This window comes from Myxine glutinosa, chromosome 10 (assembly GCF_964187855.1).
Source record: "Myxine glutinosa chromosome 10, kmMyxGlut1.1, whole genome shotgun sequence".
In the NCBI taxonomy this organism is placed as follows: Eukaryota; Metazoa; Chordata; class Myxini; order Myxiniformes; family Myxinidae; genus Myxine; species Myxine glutinosa.
This window is the reverse complement of record NC_136270.1, coordinates 95,664,302-95,691,626: the sequence shown is the minus strand read 5'-3', so window position 1 is coordinate 95,691,626 and position 27,325 is coordinate 95,664,302. Positions and strand designations below refer to the sequence as shown.

Sequence of the window (27,325 nt, the reverse complement as noted above, 5' to 3'; positions counted from 1 at the left end):
TTTAGGACCTCCCAATACCTCCCCGCAGCTCTTCCTCACGGTTCAACAACAACAACAACAACAACGGCGGCGGCGCGGGGAGTGCGCGTCCTCACTCCGGCTTGGTTGGTAGGGGGTGTTGGGAGGGCACCATGCCTTTCCAACGAGCAGCCATCGCACATGTGCTCGACGGGGTTACCAAGTAGGGGCTCGCTGTCAGCTCCTCGTCAAGGGCGGAGCCCGGTAACCCCCGCACCCAATAGAAGCGGCGGACCGGTCCCATCTGGGGCGGAGCCAACGAGCCGAGGGCGTGTGACTCCCCGCTGAGCATGCGCAGGAAGAGGGAGGTGACGTCAGATGCGCGCTGAGCTTGGAGAGAGAAGGACGCCACCTCCGAGCGCTGTGACACCTCCCCGCATCTCTGGACTGGACCGTGCTTTATCCTGTCCCTGAGCCAAGGTGCACCTTGTGCTATCGACTGCCTGTCCTTCCCTGCCATCAATCCCTGTGTAAGTCAGTCTTGTTCCGTTTGTCTGTGGTCTGTCTGGGATAGATAAGGTTGTATCTAAGTGCCTATCTCTTCTGTGTCTTTTACCTCACTCTACCTTGTAATCTACCCCTTTTCTCCACCACTAATTATATCCTCCTCCGGAGGTCTTGAGAACTGTACCCCTTGCGTCGTTTCATCTATCCCAGTCGTTGTGTCCTTTCCAATCATTGATTTAGCATAGCGCGATTTGGTCAACGTCGGGTGGAATCGGGTGAGTTGGGGGTAATCGGGTAAACTGTGTGAACACGGCGGCCATTCCGCTCGGTCAAGCAACATCTTAAGCCGTGTCCGTAACAATTGGTGTCGAGGAGTGAGATTGGACCCGAAGCGCGCTTAACGCGCTCAAAATGACAAGACACCGAAATTTGTTTTTGTTTTACAAAAAACCCTAATTTTGAAAGTCGCGCTATGGCAGATCAAGATGGCTGGGTTCCGGTAGAGGAGAGTGAGGCAGGGTCGATCCAGGACCAAATTGAGGGACAAGAGGAGAGTGAAGCAGTGAGGGCGGCAGGTTCGCAAAATGGCGTCCTCGCGCACGAGGCTTCAGGCGCGCAAAGTGGCGTCCTCGCGCACGTGGGTGTAGCGGCACCAAATTTTGCCGCGCCCGTGACCGTAGCAGCGGCCGCAGCACCAATGAACTGGGGCCTATTCATGCAGCAGATGCAGGCCTTCATGGTCAAGGCGGATGAGGAGAGGGAAGAGAACAGGGGGATGAGAAACCAAATTTTAGGAATGGGGAACCGGATGGATGCTCAGAGTGAGCAATTGGGGGTAATGAGGGACGAAGCGAGGGGTACCGGTGAGGCGTTAGACAATGGGATAAAAGAGGTAAAGAATGGGTTAACGGGGGTAGAAAACAGAATGGCCGCTCAAGAGAATCAAATAGAAGGGGTGAAACATGGGTTAACGGGGGTAGAAAACAGAATGGCCGCTCAAGAGAATCAAATGGAAGGGATGCAAAAGGGGTTAGAGGGGTTAGAAAACAGTATGGAAGGCAAATTGAGGGACATGAGGGACCAAGCGGAAAGGGAAGTTTAAAAAATGGGGCAGCAGATAGAGGGGGTCAGAATGGGGGTAGAAACTAAATTGCATGCTCACAGGGAGGAAATGGAGCAGATGAGGGTGGCATCTGGGCAGGAGATGCAAGTGATGGGAGAAGAGATCAGAAGAGGTGTGAGTGAGGAGGTCGGAGGAGTGCGCGAGGAGGTGAGGCACTGTAAGGAGCGCATGGAGAAGGAGGTGAGAAAGGGGACTGTAAAATTGCAAGGTGGTATAGAGGAGTTGACGCTGGGAGTAGAACAACTGACAGTGGGACAAAAGGAGTTGGGGGACCAGGTAAAGAAGAACACAGCGGTAATAGAGGGTTTAAAATCGACACAGAAGGAGATGAAAAAGGACGTAGGGGTAATTAAAAAAAGAGTGTCAGACGGTACATGAGGACCTGACGAGGAAAATGAACAAGGTGGTAGAGGTGATGGAGGTTAAAGAGCGGGAGGTGCGGGAGCACATAGAAAAAAATAAGGTGGAGTTAGAGGAAGAATTTAAGGGGGCGCACGAGGAGATGAAGGAGGTGAAGCAGAAATTAGAAGAAGTGGAAGAAGGGGTGAGCGAAATTAAGAAGCGACGGAGAGAGGATAAGAAAGAGATAAAGGAGGAAGTAAAAGAATTGGTCCAAAGTCTGTGTTCGGATCGTGATGATGTGCTCATTAACCGGATGAGGGATTCGCAGGTGATGGAGGAAAAGCGAAGAGAAAGAGGACCCGGTGTAAGTGGTGACCAATATGGTCGTGCGTATGATGCGCCAGGTGATTTAATAAGCTTGGGGGTCGAGATAGACCCGGATGTTCGTGAGAGGCCGTTGGTGATGTGTGCGACAGGTCTGGTGTGCGAAAAAGGAGGTGTGCGAGAAAGTCCGACTCTGGGGTGCATGAGGAAAGAGTGCGCTGTCAAAAGTAGGGAAGAGTGTACACCTGTGGTGAGTGTTACAGAGGATGTAACGGGAGAGGATGCGCGAGAAAGATGTGTGACGGACAGGTGCATGAGGAAAGAGTGCGCTGTCGAGAGTAAGGGTGAGTGCGCTGTCAAGAGTGGAGGTGAGAGTAGTAAGAGTGACACGGAGCGTGAGTTGGTTGTGACAGGTGAGAAAGGAAGCACACCTGGAATGGTAGAGCGTGTGTGGGAATGCACGCTGGAATTGGTAGTGAGGCACGTGGTTGGGTGTGCGAGTGAGAGCACACCTGTGATTTTCACAGAGGAGGTGACCGAGGAAGGGGCGCGAAGTGGTGTGTTGGTGAGGTGTGCGACCAACGAATGTGTGCCAAAGTGTTCGGTGGTCAGGTGTGTGACCAAGGCTGTGAGTGGAATGAGTGTACCTGGGTGTGTTAGAGAAGGTACGACGAGGAGCATGGGAACAGCTGGATGTATGGGCAAGAAAGGGGTAGCGTATGCGTGTGAGCATGCAGGTGAGGCATCGACGGTAACCGGGTTAGCGGTTAGAACGACAGTTAGCCGAATCGGGCCCTCGGTGCGTGCCGGGCTTCGCGTGCCGCGAGAACCAGCGGGGATCCGAGCCACGGCGGGTTCGAAAGGACCGCCGTACGCGATCCACGCTGGGCCTCGCTTTGAACGGCCGCGTCCGTGCTCCACTAGGCGGAGTGGGCAGCCCGATAGGAAGGGTCGTCATGGCGACCACTTTTTGTTGAGGCATTCCGGCAGGTCGAGATCGGGCCATGGGATGGCTCCGTGCCTAGATGGTGCGTGGGAGCTCGGCCCGGGTAAACCTCCTTCCCTGCACCGAATGCGGGACGTATCCAGCCGCTGGCACCAAACAACCCGCATTCATTGCTCGGCTGTACGAAGCCGAGCTTTAGAAGGGAATTGGCGCACCGAGAGGATCTAATAAGTAGACGGATGATGATAATATTGATAGTGGTTTTGATCCAAAATTTAGAAAAGTGAATAGAATTGGCAGTAAATAGAAAATTTTTGATTTGTTGAAATTTGATGTGCAAAATTGGTAGTGGGAGATGCCCGATGTGGTGGGATGGCAACTCTGTCATCCCTCACAAACGTGGGGCAAATGCGCTATAGTTTATGGGGTTTATGGCAGTGAAAACTAGCCCGGGTGGGGTGGATATTGTGTGTAGGGCCCTAGAAGATGACATTAGGTAACGTTAAGATTAGTTAGTGACTGATACCTGTAGTGGGGACGCAGGTAGTTTAGTGTGGATGATAATGACGAGGGAGCGCAATAGTTTAAAGGGACGACTGGGAAGCGCAAGTTTCAGAGGGGAGTAGTTAGATGAAATGATGCTGTGTGAGAACTGGACAGGTGTGTGGAGCAGTGAGGGAGTAGTGAGTGTTGTGGATCAGCGCGAATGCGCTTGGGGAGAGAAGGGTACAGGTGGCACCCGGTGTGAGAGCACAGGTGTGCAAGTACAGGTGTGTGGAATACATGGAGTAAGTGGTACGGAGTGGTGTGCATGCTGGAAGGTGTGGATGGGGGGAGAGTGGACCCCTTTCACGAGTACCCGGGGCGGGTAGTGTAAGTGTTAGGTAGAGTGTATAGGTAAATTGTGGTTGGATATTGGCATCTGTGGTGCGGGTGGAAGAATGGTATTTGGATGGGTGCATTAGTGTTGTGGAAATGGCTGGGCGTGTAGCCTGTTAGTGTGTGTAGTTGGTTTGGGCACTCCACCACTGTGAGGATGTCGGCCAGGTGGGGCCGCAGATGGGCTCTGGGAGCCGGTAGTTGTGGATGGGGCCCGAGGATCCGGAGGACGGACCCGGATAGCCCAGTGCCAGAGGGCACCGAGTGGGGTGACAGGGCCAGGAGGGGCCTTCCCAAATTAGATAGGTTAGGTAAGGAGCAGGTAAGCTCGGGTGGCAACTACAGTGGTGGAGGTGTGCAGGTGGGTAGACCTGCTGGGAGAGCTACACGTCACAGCCCAGAAATTGTGCGAGGGCACCGGGAGATGAATCGGGGGAGTGAGACCCCAAATTGAGAAGCACCACAGTTTGGTCAATGGGAATTGGTTTTTAGAACCCATAGCGTAAGTTGGCCAATGGATAGGCAGGGAAAGACCCCGGGTAATGTAAAGTTGTTAAAGTCATTTAGGAAATAGTTAGGATTGATGAACCTGTCGCACCATACGCAGCCACTTACCTGAGGTGATGATGATGACTCCACACCTGTGTTCCTTTGTTCTGTGTTGCAGGAAAGGAGAATTGCTGTTTGGATTTGTGAGACGCATCACGACGTGGATGAGACATTGGGGTGATTCCATCTCTCCCTCCTTAGGAGGGACTGATTATGAATTGGTGATGGCAAATTTTGATGTTGAGTTGGAGATGGCAAATTTTGATGAGAGTTGGAAATGGCAAATTTGATTGGTTAGGAGGGAGAGAAGATGAATTTGGTTTATGGGAGGAACGGGGAAGACAGTAGGGACGGTTGTTGATGTGTAAAGTAGATGTTTATGGGTAGTGTTGTGTTTTGTGGATACAGTAAGGGGTAAGGGAGGGGCAATGTAGGTTACCTGGTGGGGGGGGGGCGTACGGTAGGAACGTACCTGTCTCACCTGGTTCCCATGTGCCCCCAGTGTGCATTACCTTGAATTGCGTGCACTTTTGCGCCCTTACCACCTTACTCACTTGTCTTCTTTTGTCTCCCACCTCCGAGGATCTGGCTTTGGGGCGGAGAGAGAGGAGAGAGAGGTGCTGGCTCCGCAGTTGTGGGCCTGTACTTTCGCTGCTTGCTGCCTGGATCGATACACCATATGGACCGCAATTTTTGTGGCCGCCCACCATGGACCGCAGTTCTTTTGCGGGCAAGTACCACCCGGTGATGGACCTCTGGGTCAACGTGGCACCTATGCCATACAGGTGAACCACTTTTAGTTGGCCCCCCTGACGGCCACAATTTAGAAATGGACGCGGTTGGCGCCTTTCTTTATGTCTAAAGAAGCCAGAAGGCCAAGTGCACTCCATGAAGGCAAGACCAGCGGCAGAACATCGGCAGGCTGCGACACCACCGGTGACCATGGACACTTGATTGTGCATTTATTGTTGAACACTTATTGGTGCACCGGATGGTGCTGACTGTGTGTATGGGGTGGTGCTTTTGGTGCTTGGATGGGGTGCTCTGCACATTATTAAAGGCCGTAGGGCCACAGGGCACTCGTGGGTTGGTGTATCGATGCTGGCATGCGTGCTCTCTCTATGCATAACATCTGCATGTGTTCCTCAAAGAACAGGTCCTGGATCATCGTGTAAATATCAATGTAGCCTTGTATAAATGATGCTCCCTACCGGCTGTATGTTTAGTTTGAGGATTCTTTCCGCGATTCGGTTATCCTGTGGGTGTGTTTCTGTTAGGAGAAGGGTGCAACGTCACAGGGGGACATATTTACTCATTTGTGAACATCTGTAAAACTGTCGCACTCAGGGTTGAGTTAATAGTAGAGGGAACTACATCTGAGTGCCACACTAAAGTAGGTAAAAATTTATCGGGTCGGGATGCCCCGAGGTAGAGAAGGGTGCAATGTTGCGGATATGGGATTGGCATCCATCCATATCCGCTTGTAAATATTCCCCTATTTCCTCAATACTTCCCAACTATCCCCAATCCCCCATTCCCTAGTCCCATTTTCTGTAAACAACACTCTGTAGACCCGACCTCCCCCTATTTCCCCCATTAAATGTCGCATCCAGGTCCACCGCATCTCACGTAGACAACTATAGGACATCTTGCTAGTTATTCTTAGTCTATGTCAGTTAAGGACTCGTTTCCATTAATTCTGACTCTTCGTTGCACCAGAATGTGATTGTATGGCACTGTTAGGAAGTTTAGGACCTCCCAATACCTCCCCGCAGCTCTTCCTCACGGTTCAACAACAACAACAACAACAACGGCGGCGGCGCGGAGAGTGCGCGTCCTCACTCCGGCTTGGTTGGTAGGGGGTGTTGGGAGGGCACCATGCCTTTCCAACGAGCCGCCATCGCACATGTGCTCGACGGGGTTACCAAGTAGGGGCTCGCTGTCAGCTCCTCATCAAGGGCGGAGCCCGGTAACCCCCGCACCCAATAGAAGCGGCGGACCGGTCCCATCTGGGGCGGAGCCAACGAGCCGAGGGCGTGTGACTCCCCGCTGAGCATGCGCAGGAAGAGGGAGGTGACGTCAGATGCGCGCTGAGCTTGGAGAGAGAAGGACGCCACCTCCGAGCGCTGTGACACCTCCCCGCATCTCTGGACTGGACCGTGCTTTATCCTGTCCCTGAGCCAAGGTGCACTTTGTGCTATCGACTGCCTGTCCTTCCCTGACATCAATCCCTGTGTAAGTCAGTCTTGTTCCGTTTGTCTGTGGTCTGTCTGGGATAGATAAGGTTGTATCTAAGTGCCTATCTCTTCTGTGTCTTTTACCTCACTCTACCTTGTAATCTACCCCTTTTCTCCACCACTAATTATATCCTCCTCCGGAGGTCTTGAGAACTGTACCCATTGCGTCGTTTCATCTATCCCAGTCGTTGTGTCCTTTCCAATCATTGATTTAGCATAGCGCGATTTGGTCAACGTCGGGTGGAATCGGGTGAGTTGGGGGTAATCGGGTAAACTGTGCGAACACGGCGGCCATTCCGCTCGGTCAAGCAACATCTTAAGCCGTGTCCGTAACAATATGATGAAAATGGATGAGAGGCTCAAGGATGGTAGTTTTTTTTTGTTGTTTTTTTGGTATACAGAATCGAGGCTCGTGAAAGAGCTAACATTTATCACACAAACATATCAAACAGACAAACAAAATATATAAAAAAAAGGGAGCGGTAGACAAGATGGGGAGAGAAGGGGAAGCACACAAACAAAGCATTTGAGAGCAGGGACATCGGGAGATGTGTGGGAGGGAGAGGGCTTGGGAGGAGGAGGCGTGGGAATGGGGGGGGGGGGGGGAAGTATAAAACACAGGGACACCAAGGACTTCCAGGAAAGAAGTTGGTATTTCAAAAAAGTGGATTTGGGGTGAAATTAGTGGGGGTAGAAAAGATCAAGGTTTTGGATGGGGGAAGATAAGAGATGGTGGTGAACAGCTGTTTTATAAAGACCTGGAGGGAGGAGTGTGATTGAAGAGAGTGAGGGAGTTTGTTCCAGAGGCAGGAGAAAAGAGGAATGAAGGAGTGAAGGTGAGCAGAGAGTCTTGATTTTGGCAGTTTAACCATAAGATGGTTGCAGGCAGATCTTGTGCGACCTGCAGGAATATTTGGGGGACAGAGGCCAGAGAGAGCTGGGGGGGGGGGGGCAAGGCCGGAGAGGAGTCGGTAGAAGACGGAAAGACCACCAACCTGCCTGTGGTGAGTGAGTGAAAGGCCCTTGGAGTTAGCTTCATCGCGGGAGATTCCAATGATTCTGAACGCTTTGGTTTCAACAGCGTGAAGACGAGCTAGGTGTGAGGCAGGTGCACCAGCCCAGAGGGGAGAGCAGTATTCCATTGAGCTGCGGATGAAAGCCTTGTACGTGGTGAGGAGCTCAGGTGTGCCAAGGAAGGACTTCGCATGACGGAGGATGCCCAGTCGGCGACTGGCTTTGGTGGCCAGATTTGAAATGTGGTTTTCCCAGGAAAGATCATGGCAGATAGTGAGACCCAAAAGCTTGAGTGACAGAACTTCTTGGAGAGGATTATTCAGAAAGTGAATGGGAGGGTTGTCCAGTCGGTCTTTTCGGAGAGACATCGTAAGAGTGTGAGATTTGTCAGGATTGAAAGACATGTTCCACTTGTTTGCCCAGTCTGTGATTTTGTCCTGGTCTGCAGAGAGTGAGGAGGCTGCAGACTGCCGATCTGAGGGATGAGGAATGGAACGACAGAGAGTAGAGACATCAGCAAAGAGATAGAGAGGATTTTCAAGAGAGTCAGAGATATCATTGATGAAGACCAGAAAAAGCACAGGGTCCAGAACACTGCCTTGGGAAACTCCAGCCTGAACAGGAAGAGGAGATGAGAGAAACCCATTCAGGGCCACATGTTGACTACGACTAGAGAGGAAGTCCGCCAGCCATGCTTGGAGATTTCCATGGATACCAAAGGAGGAGGGTTTGGTGAGCAGAGCGGGGTGCCAGACGATATCGAAGGCACATGATATGTCAAGGGAGACAGCTCTAATTTCCTGTTTGGCTTTGAGGACCTCCATCCATTGTTGAGAAAGCAGAAGCAGCATGTCAAGAGTAGAGTGACCAGGTCTGAAACCAAATTGATGATCAGAGATCAAGCCATTGGAGAAGAGGAAAGATTTCATATCCAAAGCAATGATGGATTCCATGACTTTGCTGATAATTGGGAGAAGGCTGATTGGTCTGTAGTTGCTAGGATCTGTTTTTGCACCTTTTTGTGCAATGCGGTGATGTTGGCTGATTTCCAAGCAGATGGCAGATGACCTTGAGCAAAGGAGAGGGTGAAGAGAACAGAGAGAGGGAGTGAAAGAGTGGAAGAACAGGATTTTAGGACCCGTGGGCTTATGCCGTCAGGTCCAGTTGCAGAATCAGAGTCGAGGATTGACAGAAACTTTTCCACCTTGTTAGGAGGAAAGGACACAGAGTCCAGGAGCAGCTGGGTACGATGGGGTACGGTGGGTACAGAGAGGGATGGGTTTGGGACACAAGATTTAGAGGCAAACACAGAGTTGAGGCATTCAGCTTTTTCACGTGCAGAGTCAGCTGTGTAGCCGTTTGAGGTGAGGGAGGGGATGGAGGGGGAACAAACACCAGAAACAGATTTTACCAGACACCACCAGGATTTGGAAGAGGGAGACAGACAAGAGAGTTCGGTCTTGAGAACAGAGAGATATTGTTGGAACAGAGAGAACAGAGAGATAGATACCTCTCCTGAGGGTGGACACGCACTTGTTTCGGGCCTTGTGAAAGGAAATGAGATTTCCTTCTGTTGGATTTGCTTTCCAGGAGACGAAGGCAAGTTGTTTCTGGGCAACAGCCTCACCAAAAGATTCCGTGTACCATGGACGGGAGGAAGGGTATGTCAACTGAAGACGAGATGGGATAAATCTGTGCATGAAAGAGAGCAATTTACTTTGGAAGAATTCCCAGGATGAGTTGATGTCAGATGCGGTAGAGATGGGAGACCAGTCCAGATGATTGATGGCTGCTTGAAGACCATGCCAGTTGGCCTGAGTGAAATGCCAGACTCGTCGACTCTGAGGAGGCTCTCTGAGAATGGTCAAAGAGATGTCCACTTTAACAAGCACATGATCAGATGAGCCGTTTGGAGCAGAAGAAGGGCAGCAGACATTTTCAGGGAAGTTAGTCATAATCAAGTCCAGAAGAGAAAATGCTCCGTTGACTGAGATCCGGGTCGGGAAATTGACAGATTGTGTCATTTCCAGTGAGTCGCAGAAGTCCTTTGCTGAGGAGCCATGGCTGGTGAGAGAGGTACCCACACCCAGCCAACTGGCATGGTGACAATTGAAATCACCACATATGAGGAAGAGAGAGTTGGGATGGGTAGATAGAAGTTGGTCCATATTATCAGACAGCGAGATGTAGATGGAGTCAACACTGTGTGGTGGACGGTACAACACACATATGAACAAAAGGTGGGAGCAAAGGGGAAGCCATAGCCAGAGGTATTCCTGCGGGTGAGGTGGAGAGAGGGCAGTGCAGGCGAGTGAGGGGAGAGTTTTTTTTTATAAAGATAGCAACCACACCTCCAAGACGAGGCACAGGTCTATCATACCGGAGGAGGGAGTAACCTGGGAGAGATACAAAGGAATCAGAGACATCATGAAGGATGAAAGTTTCTGTTAAGCAGATCACATCTGGTTTGTCAGAAGCAACCTCTATGGAGAGATCAGTCAAGTTTGAGCGAAGGCCCCGGATGTTTGAGGTCCATACCGTTAATGAAGAGGAAAGGGGAGCATCGGATACAGAACAGGGGGGGAGGGGTAGGGTAAGATGTGGAAGAGGAGGAAGTGGTACGGAGAGCTGTTGAAGGTGTGTCAGAGATTTCAGAATAGCTAGGAGAAAGGGAAGGATGGGGCAGACAAAAGGTTTGATGGTGATTGGGGGAGGCACAGTGAGGTGTTATTTGAGGAGGGGGAAGAGCGAGGCAGAAGGTTGGGGGAGATGAAGGTGAAAGTTGGAAGGGGGAAGAAGCGGGGAGGACGCTTTGAGGAGGAGGGGTGAGCGGGGAGTCTAGGAGGGGAGGAGCGAGGGAGAGTCTCAGAGGGGAGGGGTGTGTGGGGAGTTTAGGAGGGAAGGGGCAAGGGGGGAGATTTGAAAGGGATGGGTGATGGGAAGGAATTGGAGGGGAGGGGCAAGGGGGAAGATTTGAAAGAGATGGCCGATGGGGAAGATTTGGAGGGGAGGTGCAAGGGGGTAGATTTGGAGGGGAGGGGTGATGGGGAAGTTTTGGAGGGGAGGGGTGATGGGGAACATTTGGAGGGGAGGTGTGAGATTGGATTTTAGAAAGTGTACGATTAATGGGAAACGAACATTTATTGCAAAATGAGTTTCTTGTGACCTTCGAGTCAAAAATACGTTTGAGGATGCTGGAGGAGGGGTGGAGTGCAGGAGAGTTTCGAGAATGTAGAAAAGAGGAACTGTAAGAGATGGATTTTTTTTTTCGAATGAATAGATTCGGTAAGCAAGTCGAAAGCAACCTTTAAAAGAAGAAGAAGAAAAAGGTGCTATAATATACGACAGAATACAGTTTTTCAGGGATTTGATTTTTCTTCTTTTGTTTAATTCTTCAGATTGCCTACTAATGTTGCAGATTCCAAATTTGTGGATGAATTGAGTGACTTTTAAGCGAGATTTGATGTTTCAGGAAACCGAGTAAAATGTGAAGCTCTCTGTGAGGATCTAGATACTCGAGCATGTCTCATACCTGTAATTTGTGAACCTGATGTCGTGAGGTGTTTTAGGGCGTTGAGTAAAAGGAAGGCTTGTGGTCCAGATGGCATTACGTCTTGTATTCTGAAAGTTCTGTTTAGAACTTTGTAATGTTTTTGCTTGATTGTTTCAGTTACTTTTGGCTGCTCATACTGTTCCTATTTGTGGGAAAAAGTCCATCATTATTCCTGTGCCAAAAAATGTTCACCGAAGGCAGCTGAATGATTTTACACCTGTTGCCCTTACCTCCATCTTGTGTAAATGTATGGGGGAATTGATGGTGAAGTTTATAACATCAGATGTAACTCCTAAACTGGATCCTTTACAATTTGCATAGAAAGCAAGACGAGGTGTTGAAGATGCCTGGCTCAGTTTACTTCATCTAATCGCAAGTCACCTTGACCAGAATGGAACCTATGTCCGTGTGTTATTTATTGATTTCTCGTCAGCCTTTAACACGATGCAGCCATTTACCCTTCTGAAAGTGTTGAGTGACCTGTGCCTGAACCCCCATATCATACGCTGAGGGGAAGGTATTTTTTACGAGACCGTCCTCAGCAGGTGAGGGTGAATGGTAGCTTATCAAAGTTATCAATCTTGAATACTGGTGCTCCACAACGCTGTGTATTGTCACCTCTACTGTTCAGTTTGTACACCAATGGATGTGTTGCTCTTAAAGAAGTTTGTAACTTTATTAAGAACGCAGACGATATCGCCATTATAGGCTGTCTTTCCGATCAATCATCCTTTGTATCTTTACCTCAATGAGATTGACGCATTGAATAAGTAGTGTGGGGACTTTTGTCTTACTCTGAATGTGTGTAAAACAATAGAGATGGTTTTGGACTTTCAGAAGGTCAAAATCATGAGCCTGTAACCATAAATGGTGATAAGGTGGAAATTGTCAGCAAATTTAAATACCTGGGCACCTTTATTGATAACAAGTTAACTTTTGATTGAAATACTCATGCTGTGTACAAAAAATCAATGCAAAGATTGTATCTTCTTAAGAGGTTGAATTCATTTGATGTGAGCTCACGTGTGATGTGGATGTTGACATATTCCTTACTGATTAGAGTTTTGTCATTTACAGACTTGGCATTTAATATGGAATATTTTTTTTGTGGGGGTCAACTTACTTTTCAAGATGTCTTAGAACCGAAAAGTTCATTGGAATTATGTTGAAATTATTCTAGATTTTGTTAATGTGACCTTTAAAAGAAGCAAAAACCACATTTGACATTTCGAAACAAATAAATTGAACCTTGAAAGTGATGCAAACTGATATCGAACTCAATTCATGGACAGTACTGTGTTAAACTTCTGTACGTTTTCCAGAGGTATCTCTTTATTTTGCACATTAGCCAAAAAATATTTTAACAAAAACAAAAGTTAATTTACGACTGGGATTACGGACAGTAAAATTACAGTTCAGTACTTCGTGTAACCCCCACGAGCATTCAGGAGAGCACGTACACATCGAGGCATGCTGTTCACGAGATTTGCCAAGGTTTGGACAGGAATCGCTTGCCATGCAGTGACAATAGCCTGCTGCAATTCATGCACAGAGGTCGGCTGCTGGTCCAAGTGGTCGATTTGACGCGTTATTTCTGCCCACAAGTTCTCTATCCGATTCATATCCGGGGACATGGCAGGCCACTCCATATGCTCTACACCATGGTCAGCAAGAAAGTGTTGGATCATGCGAGCACGATGAGGCCGTGCATTGTCATCTTGGAAGATAAAGTTTCCTCGAAAGGCTGCACGAGCAAATGGAAGCAATGTTTCTTCCAGAATGGCCCTGTACTTGAACTGGTTCAGGTTTCCATTCAGAACAACCAGGTCAGTTTTGCCCCCTGCATGAAAAGCAGCCCAAATGGTCACCCCACCACCTCCAGCTTGGACTCTTGGCACTATACAATCTTTGTTGTAACTTCATGCACTTGTCTGCGCACTCAGACGTGCCATCTTGACGATAGACCAGAAATCTAGACTCTTCACTGAACATCACGTGATTCCAGTGTCCTGGCTGCCATTGACGGTGCTCTCTGGCCCACTGCAATCGGCGCTGGTGGTGTTGTCTGGTCAGGCGTGGCTTTCTCAGGGGACGCCTGGCACGATAGCCTGCTTGAACCAGTCGTTGGTTGACTAGCCTTCTGGATACAGGCACATTTGTCAGTTGCTGCCACTCAGCCCTAAGCCGATTCGCTGACTTGGGACGGCCATTGCGGACTAACCTGTGCAGCTAGCGATCATCCCTCCTTGTGGTTCTGCGGGGACGTCCTGGCCTCGGTATTGGAGTAGGGACACCCCTCTGAGCATTTCGTTTCAGGATCTTTGACACCTGACCTTGAGTGATGCCATACTGCTGTGCAATAGCACGCTGTTTCATGCCAGAATTTCGTAAAGCCACCACTCCACGACAAACAGCATTGTCGAGTTGACGGACCATCTCCAGAGGAAGTGGCAATAACTTTTGGAGACGTGCAGCAGTTGTTTTCCACTAATACAGAACGCAACAACCCTTGTATACCCGACTGTGAAGCCAATCATCAAATGCACCTGTCCATACATTTTGCCACGCCACCTGTGATATAATCCTGTTGTTGACTTCTTGCTGCGACAGACAATCAGTGACATGGTTCTTTTAACAAATAAGTCACCAAAGTGTAAAAGAAACTCACCAGATTGATATACTGAGTTAAGAAAGTAACCCCAAGTCAAGGAAAAAAAATATTCCATATTAAATGCCAAGTCTCTAATTTGATTTCCTGGTATAGTTATCTTAATGTGCGGAATATGTCACAATTGAGAAAGGTCATTACACTGGCATTTAAAGTAGGTGGGCCTTCAACCAGTCTGGAGTCTCTATACTTGCGAGCATTGAAAAGGAAGGCAGGTGTGTACCGATGAGAGTCATTTCTTGAACGGACTTTTTGAAAAACTGCCATCAGGGAGACGCTTTTGTGTAAGGAGGATGAAGAAGAACATTTTCAAAAAGTCATTTGTACCATGTGCAATTCAAATGCTAAATTCAAATTCCTAGCCATTTTGCTGTTTCGTCCATCTTCCATATATTATATTTTATATTTATTTTATATTATTTTTTATTTCATATTTTATATTTATTTTATATTTTATATCTTCTTATTTCGTTTTCTTATTCCCTTTGTGTTTTATGTTTTAATGATGGTTAACTTACAGTGTTACCAAAGAATAATTCTCCTGAATATGGGACAACAAAGATTTATTATTATTATTATTATTATTATTTTGTTTCCATCAAGTGTGGACATATCAAACCTGTCTCCATTGTGTGTGAAGCGTAATGTGGCAAATGTAGTCCGTCAGTGCTTCAGTTTTTTACGTCACCTCTACTGTTCCAATGAAACTTTACCAGTAATGCGAGAGTAAAGATGGGAATTAGATCCAAATTCACAGTGATGAGTGTCAAATTTGAGGTGTACAGAGTGAGTGAGTGGATGAAGCACATTGGAAGTTACATAATGCAGAAATTTGAAAGAAGTGCAAGAAAGAAAGTGAAAGAAAGTGAAAAAAAGTGAAAGAAAGTGAAATCGAGAAATGGAGGCACACAAAAAATATAACAAGTTTGAATAAAAAAATAGAAAGGGCTTGAGAAGATTGATTGAGTGCTCTGCTTGAAGGCAGGTCTTTGGCTGCTTTGTAAAGGTGATACAAGGTGGTTTGCCATTGCTTTTCTGTTTGTGCAGGAATTTGTAATTTGTTCAGGATGCTTGTGATAACTCACCCTCTTGGCCCCTAATGTTTCTAATGCCGTGAACAAACATTGGTGCATCACGGGTGATGAAGTTTGTGATCAAGTTTCATGGGAATTGTACATGTGGTATCGGAGAATAGAGCAAATACCTATTTTGGGGGGCAACCTCTCCATATACCCCCTCAGACCCGATATTTATTTCATGCTGTAAACAAACGTTGGTACATCACCGGTGATGAACGGAACGATGTGGGCAAGTTTTATCGGAATTGTAAGGGTAGTTTCTGAGGAGAAAGCAAATACCTATTTTGGGGGGCAACCCCCTCCTCTCCGTTGACCACCTTCGTGCCCGATTTTCTTTTTTAACGCCGTGAACAAAATTTGGTACATCACGGGTTATGAAAGTTGTCGCCAACTTTCATCGGAATTTCGTGCGTAGACCCGCTCATATTCCGAGTTTGAATGCTGTAAACAATCTTGAGTTGCAACATTCCGAATATCATTTTAGTCAAGTTTGACCACAATCCCATCAGCAGTTTCGGGGAAGAAGTTGCAAGTGTTCACTGACTGAAGCACTGACGGACGACGCGCCATCCCATAAGCACGAAGGAACACCGTTCCAGGTGAGCTCAAAATCAGTGCACCTTTTCTATTCTGCATTGTATTGAGTTTTCGTTCTGCTCAGCATTCAGATTAAATGGCAGTGCATCTTATGAAACATCACTTCGGTTATGACTTTATTACAAGTAAGACACAGTAATTCATGAATATCGAACCAAAGAAAAGATATTTCAAAAGGATTTCAATTTCATTAATTTATGCACAACCTGTGTCCACATTGATATCTTTGATATTGCAATAACGAACCAATAAGTGTCATAAACACAAATGTATGTAAATAGTATCTATGATGATCTTATAACATAATATGTGTGGCACATTAATAGATATCTATATATATATATATTTCTTCGACACATACTGTATATATATAAATATAATTGACTTATGTAGGAAATTCCTTCTTTTTTTTCTAATACACAAAACCACCTGAATTTTTCCTTTTAAGTTTGTTTCATTTGAGGCAATTATTTTAATGATTTGTGTTTACAAAAGATAGATGTCAAGAGAAATCAACCATAAACCAAACCACCAAATAACTCATATTCAACATGAATACTCCTACATTGTTTGGTCGTTGGAACATAAATTATTTAGATATTCCAAGGTTTATTAAAATATTTTTCAAAGCTTTTAAGAAGGAACATGCAATGAATGAAAATATAATTAATAAAGTAAGGTTTGTGTTTTGTAAACTATTAACATGGAATTGTATTTACCAGACAATAATATATATTAGTTGTTTCTGAATAGGTTATCACCCGGTGTGTACCCCGAAATTCCCGGTGTGTACCCCGATTTAGAATAGGTACACCGTATCCCTGCGCATCGAAGAGGCGACTGAGGGTTGGTGTCAGGAATGGCATCCGGCCATAAAAACATTGCCTCAAAACAGGGAACCATGATTGTCATGGGGCCCGCAAGGCTAACCCCTGCTCCAGCGGGGAAAATGGCCTTAAAACGATCATTCATTCATTCATTCAGTTATTTCTGAACAGATGAATGTGAGTTACGGAAATTATGCCTGGAGATGATATTTTTATTCCGAAAGATGCGCACATTTGTGAATTGTGTGAGGCTGCGGCGGATCTCTGCGGTTCGCATTCCATAGATAATTGGATTGAGGAGAGGCTGCAGTAAATAGAACAAGGAATCGCTCAGATGTTGTAAATACCGTGGGAAAAACCTCTTGGTTGACATACGCATGGAGATCACAGCAAAAACAATCGATAATATAAAGAGTGAAAGTACCAAGCAGTGAGTGACACATGTGTGGAGAGCTTTACTGCTCCCATCTGAGCGTGGTCCAGAACACAGGCATTCATACAAGATGAGGGTGTACGTGACAATGGCCACAGCGAAGAGAGTGACAGTTGTCAGCGAAGTGTGTACAATCCCATATAAACTGTTAATGCTGACATCTTCACATGAAAGTTTAGCCACAGCCATATTAATACAACCTACCTTGTGAATCTCTGGATATTTGCAAAATGTTCGTCCAATCAATAACCCAAGAAGAATACCAGCAAGCAGAGATGACCAGCAAATGGTGAGCAACATCGCTTTGTGAGCTCTGCTGTTGGTGAGCAGGACATTGTAGCGAAGAGGGTGACAAACTGCCAGGTAGCGGTCGATGGCCATTAGACTGAGGATGTAAGTTTGCATCGCCGCATAGAATGCAACAAAGAAGAGTTGAATAAAACAGGCAGGTTTTGTAATCATGTTACTTGCAATGATGCTGTACATCAGCCGAGGCAATATCGTTGTACAACCAACAATATCCATGATCAATAAATGAACAAGGAAGATGTAGACAGGTTTGTGAAGATGCTTTTTACGGATAATGAGCAGGATGATGACCAGGTTCACAGAGATTGTGAATAAGTAAATGAGGAAAATAACACCAAAAGCCCATGGTTTCATGCTTTCCGGCTCTTGGAAGATGAAGTCGAGGAGGAACACATCGGTTGTCAGTGACTTATTCCCATCAAACATTATGGGCATCATCAATCCTGTAGCAAATGAAAATCGCACAACTGCAACAATTTATATAAAATGCAAAAATGTTCCTTCAAAAATAAACAAAGAAAAACTAATAATTACAAGATATTTTATACATGGGCTGGCAGGATAACCGAGGGTTGTGCAAAATCGCCTCTGAGCTGTCTATCCTTGGTTCGAATTTCTACCCAGCCATGAACTGTCATCCAGGTGCTTTGTGGGCAGGGTGAGGTATCAACGTGTGCCGTGTCCATTGGATATATCATACACTCAGAGTCCCCTATACTCGACTGTGAGCATTAAATAACCCATTGCGTCCTTCTCGAGGAATATTCGAGTCATTACTACCACCATCATTATCATCATCACCATATAGTTTGCTCTACTCACAGCATCGGTTCTTCCCAATCAGTTTCTTGTCCAGGGTTACAATCCCATATGTCGCCATTCCGACACAAAATCAAGGCAGGAATTAGGAATTTGACCAGGGCGTCTGCAATGGCTTACCCACTCTCCATAAAGGATACCGTGGGATTTTAAACATCCACAAACTAATGGTGGTAGATGGAACTCACATCTCAATGTCCATTCAAGAGACATTACAAACACACAGATGTATCGACCTGCCTGCAAAACACCCAAATGACAGTTTGTGGGTGGATTGGGATTCGAACCCAGGGTAGGCAGCCCAGAAGTGAGTGTGATCGCTGGCACCATGCGTATATTCAAAATACCTGTCACCTTCACTCAAAAGTCAAGCCAGAGCACTTTGTTCATAATTGCGTCACTTAAACTAGTTGGAGTTGTTGTTGTTACAAAATGTTATTATTTCTGAATTCAATATTCCTTGATCAAACAGAGTTTTCCAGAATATCAAAACACTTGAATTTCTTAACATCACTCGATAATGCATTGACCTCAAAAACTATTGATTCCAATCGATAACATTCTGCTTACCTTGAAGAGTGTTCTGCAATATCACACTGCTTACAATTTGAACGTTTATATAGATCATGGACGAAGGTGAAAAAATACAATATCTACAGGAAATGCCACCAGAGAGCGTCATGGTTAAGATGTTTATTCCCTCTGGTCGAGTCCCCAACAGTCATGGTCAAGATGTTTAAATTCCCACTGGGAGCTTCCCCAACAATGCCCCAAATTACAGTGAATGAAATATATTTTGCGTCTTTTTTAACTTTAGAAAACAATGAAAGATAATTGGTTTTATCCTCGGGAAAACTTACAATAATTGGATAACATATATGTTTCTCATTATAGTTGTTCCATCGATTATATAATGTGAAGTGTGGCGTCTGAACGTGCGTTTTCGGCGGCCACTTCCTGCCCTGTATTTGAAAAGCTCCGCACACAGATAAAGTTCAACATTCATCCAGAAGAAGAACATGATACCAAACGAGATACATTAATACAAAACTTATTGATTTATTGAAAACATTTGACTGGGTAACTTAACCATGGATTAAGCTTATATGAGGATCGTTTTAGGCTTAGGAACGAAGTACAGGCTGTCCACAAAGCCTTTTCAGGTTTAAAAAATTATATTACAACCAAACCAAAAGAGATACAACAAGAAAGAGCAAACCGAGTTTGCAGACCCTCGCCAGAACGTGTTTGTGTGGTTTTGTCCTTTGTGTCCTCTGGATTTTTTTGGGTCTTCAGGTTCCTCTGGGTCTGTGGGTTCTTCTTGGTCTTTTGCGTCTCCAGGATCCTGAGGGTGTTTTGGGTCCTCTGTGTCTTTGGGTCCTCTGTGTCTTTGGGATCTTTTGAGTCTTTGGGGTCCTTTGGATATTTTGTGTCTTCTGGGTTTTTGGGGTCTTTTGGGTCTTCAGGATCTCTTGGGTCCTCTGTGGTCTTTGGGTTTTAAAGGGGCTTAAGATTCTTCATGGCATTAAAGGGTCTTAGGGTTCTAAAGGGTCTCATGTGATTAATACTGTTGCGGTTTTGGGAAACCGCTAAGAATTAAGACAACCACCATGCAGATACAGGTCCCTTAGAATAGTTATTTCATAGCAGAACATTATCTCAGTCCCTTCCCCTTACATGGGGTAGTATGTCATGCATTGGGGAAGGAAAGATATGCCCTCCATTCATAAGGGGATAATTTTCTAGGCAATGCACACAGGCTCAAAGGCACACGATCCAAGCGTCATTGTAAAAGTCCCTTCGCCAAAGAATGTCACGGTTAAAGATCCTTCCAGAGGGTTTGTGGGGGCAGGTTGACAAACTCCACCAATCGGCAGCCCGGAAAACACCCAAAACAGCCCCCGCCCTCGCTAGGGCATGACAAAAAGGCCTGGGACACTGATTCTCTGCACGTGTCTCCTCTCTGGTGGCATGACTGGACTCTCTCTGCACATGCCTGCTCTCTGCTGGCTGGACTGAACTCTCTCTGCACATGCTCAATCTCCATGTGTCCCTGGCTCACTCAGCATGAGATCACGATGTGCTCACTCGCCACGTGCTACTGGCTCTTCTCTGCAGGGTTCCCAACACACTCACTCTTCCGAGTTCCTGACACTTTTTGCCTGTTCAAGTTTGTGCTGGGGATCGCCTTTACCTGGTCGTGGTGCTCGCTGGCGACATCAAGACAAAGGTCGTCACGAGGAGGAGCATCAGGTAACATTGAACCATTTGGTAATGGGATCCCTAGGTTTGTTTTCCCCTCCCCCTCCCCCGTGAATGTGTGCTGGGCGCCCTTGTTTGTCGTGTTATATCTTCTGCCATGTGTGTGTGTGTGTGTGTGTGTGTGTGTGTGTGTGTGTGTGTGTGTGTGTGTGTGTGTGTGTGTGTGCGTGTGTCTGTGAGTAAGAGAGACAGAATTGTGAGGAACAGAAATCAAAAAACGAGGTGTGTGTGTGTATATGTGTGTGTGTGTGTGTGTGTGTGCGTGTGTGTGTGTGTGTGTGTGTGTGTGTGTGTGTGTGTGTGTGTGTGTGTGTGTGTGCGTGATGGGGCGGGGAAGGACAGGAGTTGAGCTCTTGAAGTCACATTTTACATGAGATGTAATGACACATTTCAAACTGTATTTCCAATGTGCATGCACATGCATTCCCATGTTATCAGAAGTAAATACATTGTGTAGATTACATAATTTGTGCATCTGATAAATTGCCAGTAACCATTTTGAAAAACTGATTGTGCAGCAACTAAATTAAGATGTCCAAATGTCACACACGTCCATGGATTCCCACGGGTGACCCCAATAGTATATACAGACTTGGCATTTAATATGGAATATTTTTTTGTGGGGGTGAACTTACTTTTCAAGATGACTTAGAACCAAAAGTTCATTGCATTTATGTTGAAATTATTCTAGATTTTGTTAATGTGACCTTTAAAAGAAACAAAAACCACATTTGACATTTCGAAGCAAATAAATTGATCCTTGAAAGTGATGTGAACTTATATCGAACTCAATTCACGGACAGTACTGTGTTAAACTTCTGTACGTTTTCCAGAAGTATCTCTTTATTTTACACATAAGCCAAAAAAAAATTCAACAAAAACAAAAGCTAAATTATGACTGGGATTACGGACAGTAAAATTACAGTTCAGTACTTCGTGTAACCCCTAGGGTGGTGCTCAAAATATTTTTTTTTTAAATATTTACTGGGACATGGCTTTATCTTGTTCCTTTTGTTCAAAAATGAAAAGACACCAAATATGAAAGCAATCTGATTTTATGTAGGGGTGCCACATCAGCCTTCAAACTAAAGGTGTCTACAAAACTTTTCTATATATGGATCGAAAGCAAAACCAGAAGTTTGTTTTATGAAAATCCACCCTCCACTCACTTTCTTTGCATTCTAGCAAACACAAGTTACAATAGCTGCACAAATAGCACTATATTGCTATGAAAACTCAAATTCAATGATAACAATCCAAATGTTCAGTTCATAAAATGAAGATACACCATATCACATAATATTAAAAAACCCAAATATAATGAGAAATGTAACTCCTATTTCTGGGCCTGTTTCACCACTGTTGCCTTCTTGGCATCGGGGTACATCTTCCTGTGAGCAGCAACAACTTGGAGCAGAGCTTGCTTTTGCTCTTCATCCTTTGTAAGGAGCTTATTGTAGTCTTGTATCAATGCGACACCCCTTTCTGCCCTGTCGTTCACCTCGACTAAGCCACTGGCGGCTTTCTTTGCTTCCTGAAAGCTGGTTTCTTGCTCCCATGAACCAGGATCCTTATCCATCCAATCAGTTGGGGTCCCTAGGATGCTGAAGAAATGCTTGGTGTGTTTTGTTATGAGGCCAGCGATTGACAGGGCGGTTCCTCGTTTGATAGCTGGTCTCTTTGGAGAGGGGTTTTCACCGTCATTTTTCAATGCTTCAATCATATTGATCTTGCTTTCTTTGTCAATTCTGGTGTCAAAGAATGCAAATGCCACTAGTACTGGGCTCATGTACCACGTGTGGCGGCCAAGTGCCTTCAAGGCTGCCTGAGCCATCTTCTGATTGATTTGTTCAAACATTTCCAACTTCTTGAAGAGGTTAATGTCATTCCGGGGAGCCTCAATAGCTTGTGGAGCCCGAAACCAAGCCTGTACATACACAAGGCAGACAAAAATGTTGAAGGCTCGGAGTTCTCTCGCCTCTCGAAGTGTCAAGTGGAACTCTGACCGAAACATGAACACCTGTAGTGAATATAGTGCTTTTGCCATCCATCTGGCTCTGTGCATTGCTCCTGGAGCCATGATCCGGATTCCACGAGGTGGGATTCCTCCCATGTAGATGACAGTCAGTTCTAGGAGTTCACGATAATCATCTCGTGGCTGCTGATCTTTCAAACACACAAGAACGTTTTTGCTTCCAACACAGTGTCTACAGATCCCATTGAAGCCTTCCTCTCTGAGAATTGATCGTGAAGAAACTTCCTGTCCTCGGGGTTGGTGATTATGGCCTCCGAATCTGCATGCCTAAGATCAAACGTCTTCTCCAAGGAGGCCTTGAAGGATGCTTCCTTTTTCTCTTGGGTCGCACCACCCCGCTTTGCACCTTTTTGGAGGCTCCTCCATTCTTCATATAGCCTCTCCAAACGATGGATGCAGTGCTGCTTCGTCGTTGTAGGTAGGTGAGCTTTTTCCCAGAACTTCACAACCTCTTCAATGGTGAGGGTTGCACTCTCCCGGGCAGTGCGATTCTCCTTCTTCAGGTGATGGAAAAACAGGACAAGAGATTGATGCACAGTTGGGAGCTTGGCACCTTTGATGGCATCTCCAGAAGTGGACCCAATGAGATACACATTAGCCTGAGCCGGAGTTTTCAATGAAACACTGGTACTAGCACATGCCATATCTGCAAAATAAGCAAGAATGTGGGTAAAATCCTGTTAATTCTTACTCCACAGGGTCACTCTCTACAAAAGAGCCACAGTCAATAAGTTAGGCCTACATATTACACACTAAAAAAGCGTACCCCTGACCCCGGGAACCTGTACAAAACATGCATGAAAATTGCCCAGATAGTGATCATAGGAAGTCTCAAAACTGTATGTATAATATATTGTATATATATAATGTATAATGTGTATTTATGTATATTTATTATTTAATGTATATTTACTATATATTTATTTTTAATATTATATTTAATGTATATATATAATTATGTATTTATTTTGTGTATATACAGCCCAAAAAATGGGAATTCCTATTTTTACATGGGGGAAAATTCATCACTGATGTGGCACCCCTAATTATTATTGGATTCCATTCACATTTGGTGTGGTTTCCTTTGACACCAAAAGGAACAACAATAGACCATGTCCCGGAGAAAATCTGCATTTTGCTTTTTTGAAGCCCACCCTAATATATATATATATATATATATATATATATATATATATATATATATATATATATATATATATATATATATATATATAATTATATATATATAATTATATATATATATATATATATATATATTACTGGAGTAGCTCATGGTGGTTGAGTATGCACTTTATTGTACAGACCTAAACTCTTCAGGAATCCACTAATTGAAGGTCCAGGAACAATATTTGGTTGGTAACACATTTGCCACTGACGGCGAAATAGCTGAAATGGCCACACCCCTTTTTGGGCCACGCCCCCTTTTTTGCCGTGACTGTATCTACAGAACCGTTGGACCTAGGAGGTTGCCCGACCACTCAAAATTTGCGCAATGGCCACATTATGGGGGGTCAGTAATACATTTTCATATCCAAAAGTCAATGGTTTTTAAGATAATTGCCAAAAACCGATTTCAACATGTTACGAACTACAATATTATTCGTAATTGTTCCTGTTCTTGTTCCTATTGTTCAATTACTTGATTCCTGAAGAGTCTAGACTAGACTAGAGTCTAGACTAGAGTCAAGACTAGAATTTAGTCTAGAGTCTAGACTAGAGTCTAGACATGGCTAGAAATTCCGGTCATGGGTGTTTTGTCGTTGAGCCTGCATGCAGGCAGCGGTATCCCATAAAACAACATGGCGTCGCACCGAGAAGCAAGTAGAGGCCGAAGAGGCCTAGATTACAGGCAATTTAACTCTTTCTCCTCTGTTCTTAGGTGAAGGTGTTTAGGTGAAGTGTTAAAGTGTTCTCTGATGGCAAGTAATTCTACTTTCGATCCCTGCTTGCTGTGACTAAAACATGGTAAGTTTTTAAATAATAGTTGCATTTATTATATGCACATTAAATCAATCTGAAACAATATTTGTTCCATATCATTAATTAATCAAAAATATTTGATGTATTTTTGGATGTTGTTTCTGGATGAGCTGTATCCTATCCTGAGAGATCTTACACACTCTATTCGGCAAGGCGATTGGCATCTTTTCGTTTCAGCTGTGCGGAGGTGCATGCCTTTGTTCTTCGGGTTTGGCCGGACAAACTATAGCAGATGGGGTACGCTGTTCCTTGAAGATTGCCTGGACCTACAAAGGAAGTTCCCGGGTATCTACAGATGCTTTACAGATGGTGGATGGGTGATGTACCACACTACCCGACAAGGCAGTGCAGTAGGATTTGACATGGCACTCGAGAAGTGTTACAATAAACCCGCCAAGGTTGCTGGAGGTATCATTGGGATGACCAGACAGAAAGAAGCAGTAGCCTTATGGAATCTCCTAAAGCATGAGAAAGATCTTCATGTGGCACAGCTGCTGGAATGGTGCAACTTGGGAGACAAAGATGACAGTGAGCTGAGCCTACACCATGAGTTCAATCCAAGTTCTACGAAGATTGGCCATGTTCGTGCAAAGGCCCTTCTGGATTACATAAAATCCATCAACAATCCGTTCGACGCTGGAATCAGACTTCAGAACATCTCTACTGGAGCTGACATTCCCCAGGAGGTTGTCGACGGATTACTTGAATGCCTGGAAATTGGTGAGAAGAGTTATGAAGAGTTTGTTGAGACCAGATTTCAGGATAAGGAGAAGCACCTACATGATACAATCCCTACCAACCGCAAGACTGTTTTCGTGAAACGTACTTCTACTCCGTTCACAGCGAAGAAATCGATGGCGAAAAAGGATGCAGCGGAAACGGTTAGGTACATTGACTATGCTAGAGAAAGAGGGTACAGCATGCTAGAACTCCTGAAGTATGAATTGACCAGCACATCCCAGTTCCTCACCACTGAATGTAAAGATGGCATCAAATTGAAGAAGCCCGATAAAGCCTCCTTAGCCAGGGAACTTGTCAGTCGCCTTCCACAGGAGACGAGGAATGTAAAGAGTGACGCTCAGATGACAATAGTGGACTTCATGGCACTTGTGCGTAAACTACCGATGAAAAAGATGGGCCTTCACACATTCGGGGAATTGGCTGAGAGTCTTTCCAACAGGATTCTTGCTACAGGCTCCGTGTCCACAAGAATAGACATTATTTTTGATGTTTATCAAAAATCATCAATCAAGCAAATGGAACGGGCACAGCGAAGTTCCTCAGAACAAATCACAATCACCATTGGGTCTGACAATCAGAAACTCCCTGTCGATCTTGATATGTTCTGGAGCTCAATGTTGAACAAAGTTCGGTTGCAGGAGTATGTCTTCAAGTGGATGCTGCAGAATGTCGAGTCGGACAAGGAAATATTCTTTGGAGGAGTATATGGGGGTGAATGCAGGAAACTGTTAGCTGGCACTGAAACACAGATCGCAGAGCTCTCAAGCAACCAAGAAGAAGCCGACGACAGAATCATGTTCCATATTAATGATGGTGTTGTGAAACACGGGGTTCAATCAGTCTTGGTCGACTCGCCTGACACAGATGTCTTTGTCAACCTCATCTTCCACTTCAACACAACCTGGCAACTACAAAAGCTGTACGTGAAGCTTGGTAACCGGAAAACAAAGAAAACTGTACCAGTCCACATGTTGGTTGATCAACTGGACAACGGTTTGGTGTCGTGTCTCCCAGCCATTCATGCTCTCAGCGGTTGCGACAGTACCAGCAAGGTGGGGCCAAAGCTGTCTGGCCTGAAAGCATCCATCGATCTCTCCCTACTGGAAGGGTTTGGTGTAGAAGAACTGTCACCACAGATAACAAGCAATGCTGAAAAGTTCCTTGTGTCTGGATTAAAGAAGACCGACTGTTCCACTTTCGATGAATATCGATGGGAGCAGTACCACAACTCCAAGAAAGAACTGGACTTCAACCAGCTTGTGTGCTGTTCATCAACGCTACGAGAACACATAAAGCGAGCATTTCTTCAGTGTAAGATGTGGTTGCAAGCCCCAACTCCTGCCGTCACCAAACCAGATCCACTCCAGTATGGGTATGAAGCAACGGACGTTGGCATAACACCAGTGATACTGCCAGTATCGTGCAGGCCCGATGACCTGCCTCCTCCATGCAAATGCCCAAGAGCATGTATGAGTACCAAAACGTGCACTTGCAGAGACAGGAACATTAAATGTGTCACGTTTTGTGGCTGTAGTAAAGGCGAAAAGTGTAGAAATCCAAATAAGTAAATTCCAAAATAGGATGATGCAAAAGGTATAAGTGTCATATAATGTTGTGGCCTTGGTGGTATCATACAATTGTAGTTCGTAACATGTTGAAATCGGTTTTTGGCAATTATCTTAAAAACCATTGACTTTTGGATATGAAAATGTATTACTGACCCCCCATAATGTGGCCATTGCGCAAATTTTGAGTGGTCGGGCAACCTCCTAGGTCCAACGGTTCTGTAGATACAGTCACGGCAAAAAAGGGGGCGTGGCCCAAAAAGGGGTATGGCCATTTCAGCTATTTCGCCGTCAGTGGCAAATGTGTTACCAACCAAATATTGTTCCTGGACCTTCAATTAGTGGATTCCTGAAGAGTTTAGGTCTGTACAATAAAGTGCATACTCAACCACCATGAGCTACTAGAGTATATATATATATATATACATATATATACAGACTTGGCATTTAATATGGAATTTTTCTTTTTCTTGACTTGGGTTTACTTTCTGCACTCAGTATATCAATCTTGTGAGTTTCTTTTACCCTTCGGTGATGTCTTTGTTGAAAGAACCATG

At 45.4% G+C, this 27,325-nt stretch overlaps 1 protein-coding gene across 1 annotated transcript; it reads right to left on the bottom strand.

The window, feature by feature from the left end:
* Window positions 1-16,760: 16,760 nt before the first annotated feature.
* On the bottom strand, window positions 16,761-18,031 carry LOC137433402 (olfactory receptor 5AC2-like). Its single transcript, XM_068125735.2, has 2 exons — window positions 17,932-18,031; window positions 16,761-17,812 (listed from the first exon to the last, which is right to left on the bottom strand). The coding sequence occupies exons 1-2, from the start codon at window positions 18,029-18,031 to the stop codon at window positions 16,761-16,763; spliced, it is 1,152 nt and encodes a 383-aa protein (XP_067981836.2).
* Between the last annotated feature and the right edge of the window lie 9,294 nt (window positions 18,032-27,325).

Excerpts from the sequence above, each read along its gene's own strand:
- LOC137433402 (XM_068125735.2), bottom strand. The coding sequence starts at position 18,031 with ATGGACACGGCACACGTTGATACCTCACCCTGCCCACAAAGCACCTGG. Across the intron at positions 17,813-17,931 it reads CAAGGATAGACAGCTCAGAG|TTGTGCGATTTTCATTTGCT; the intron begins GCGATTTTGCAC and ends AAATTGTTGCAG.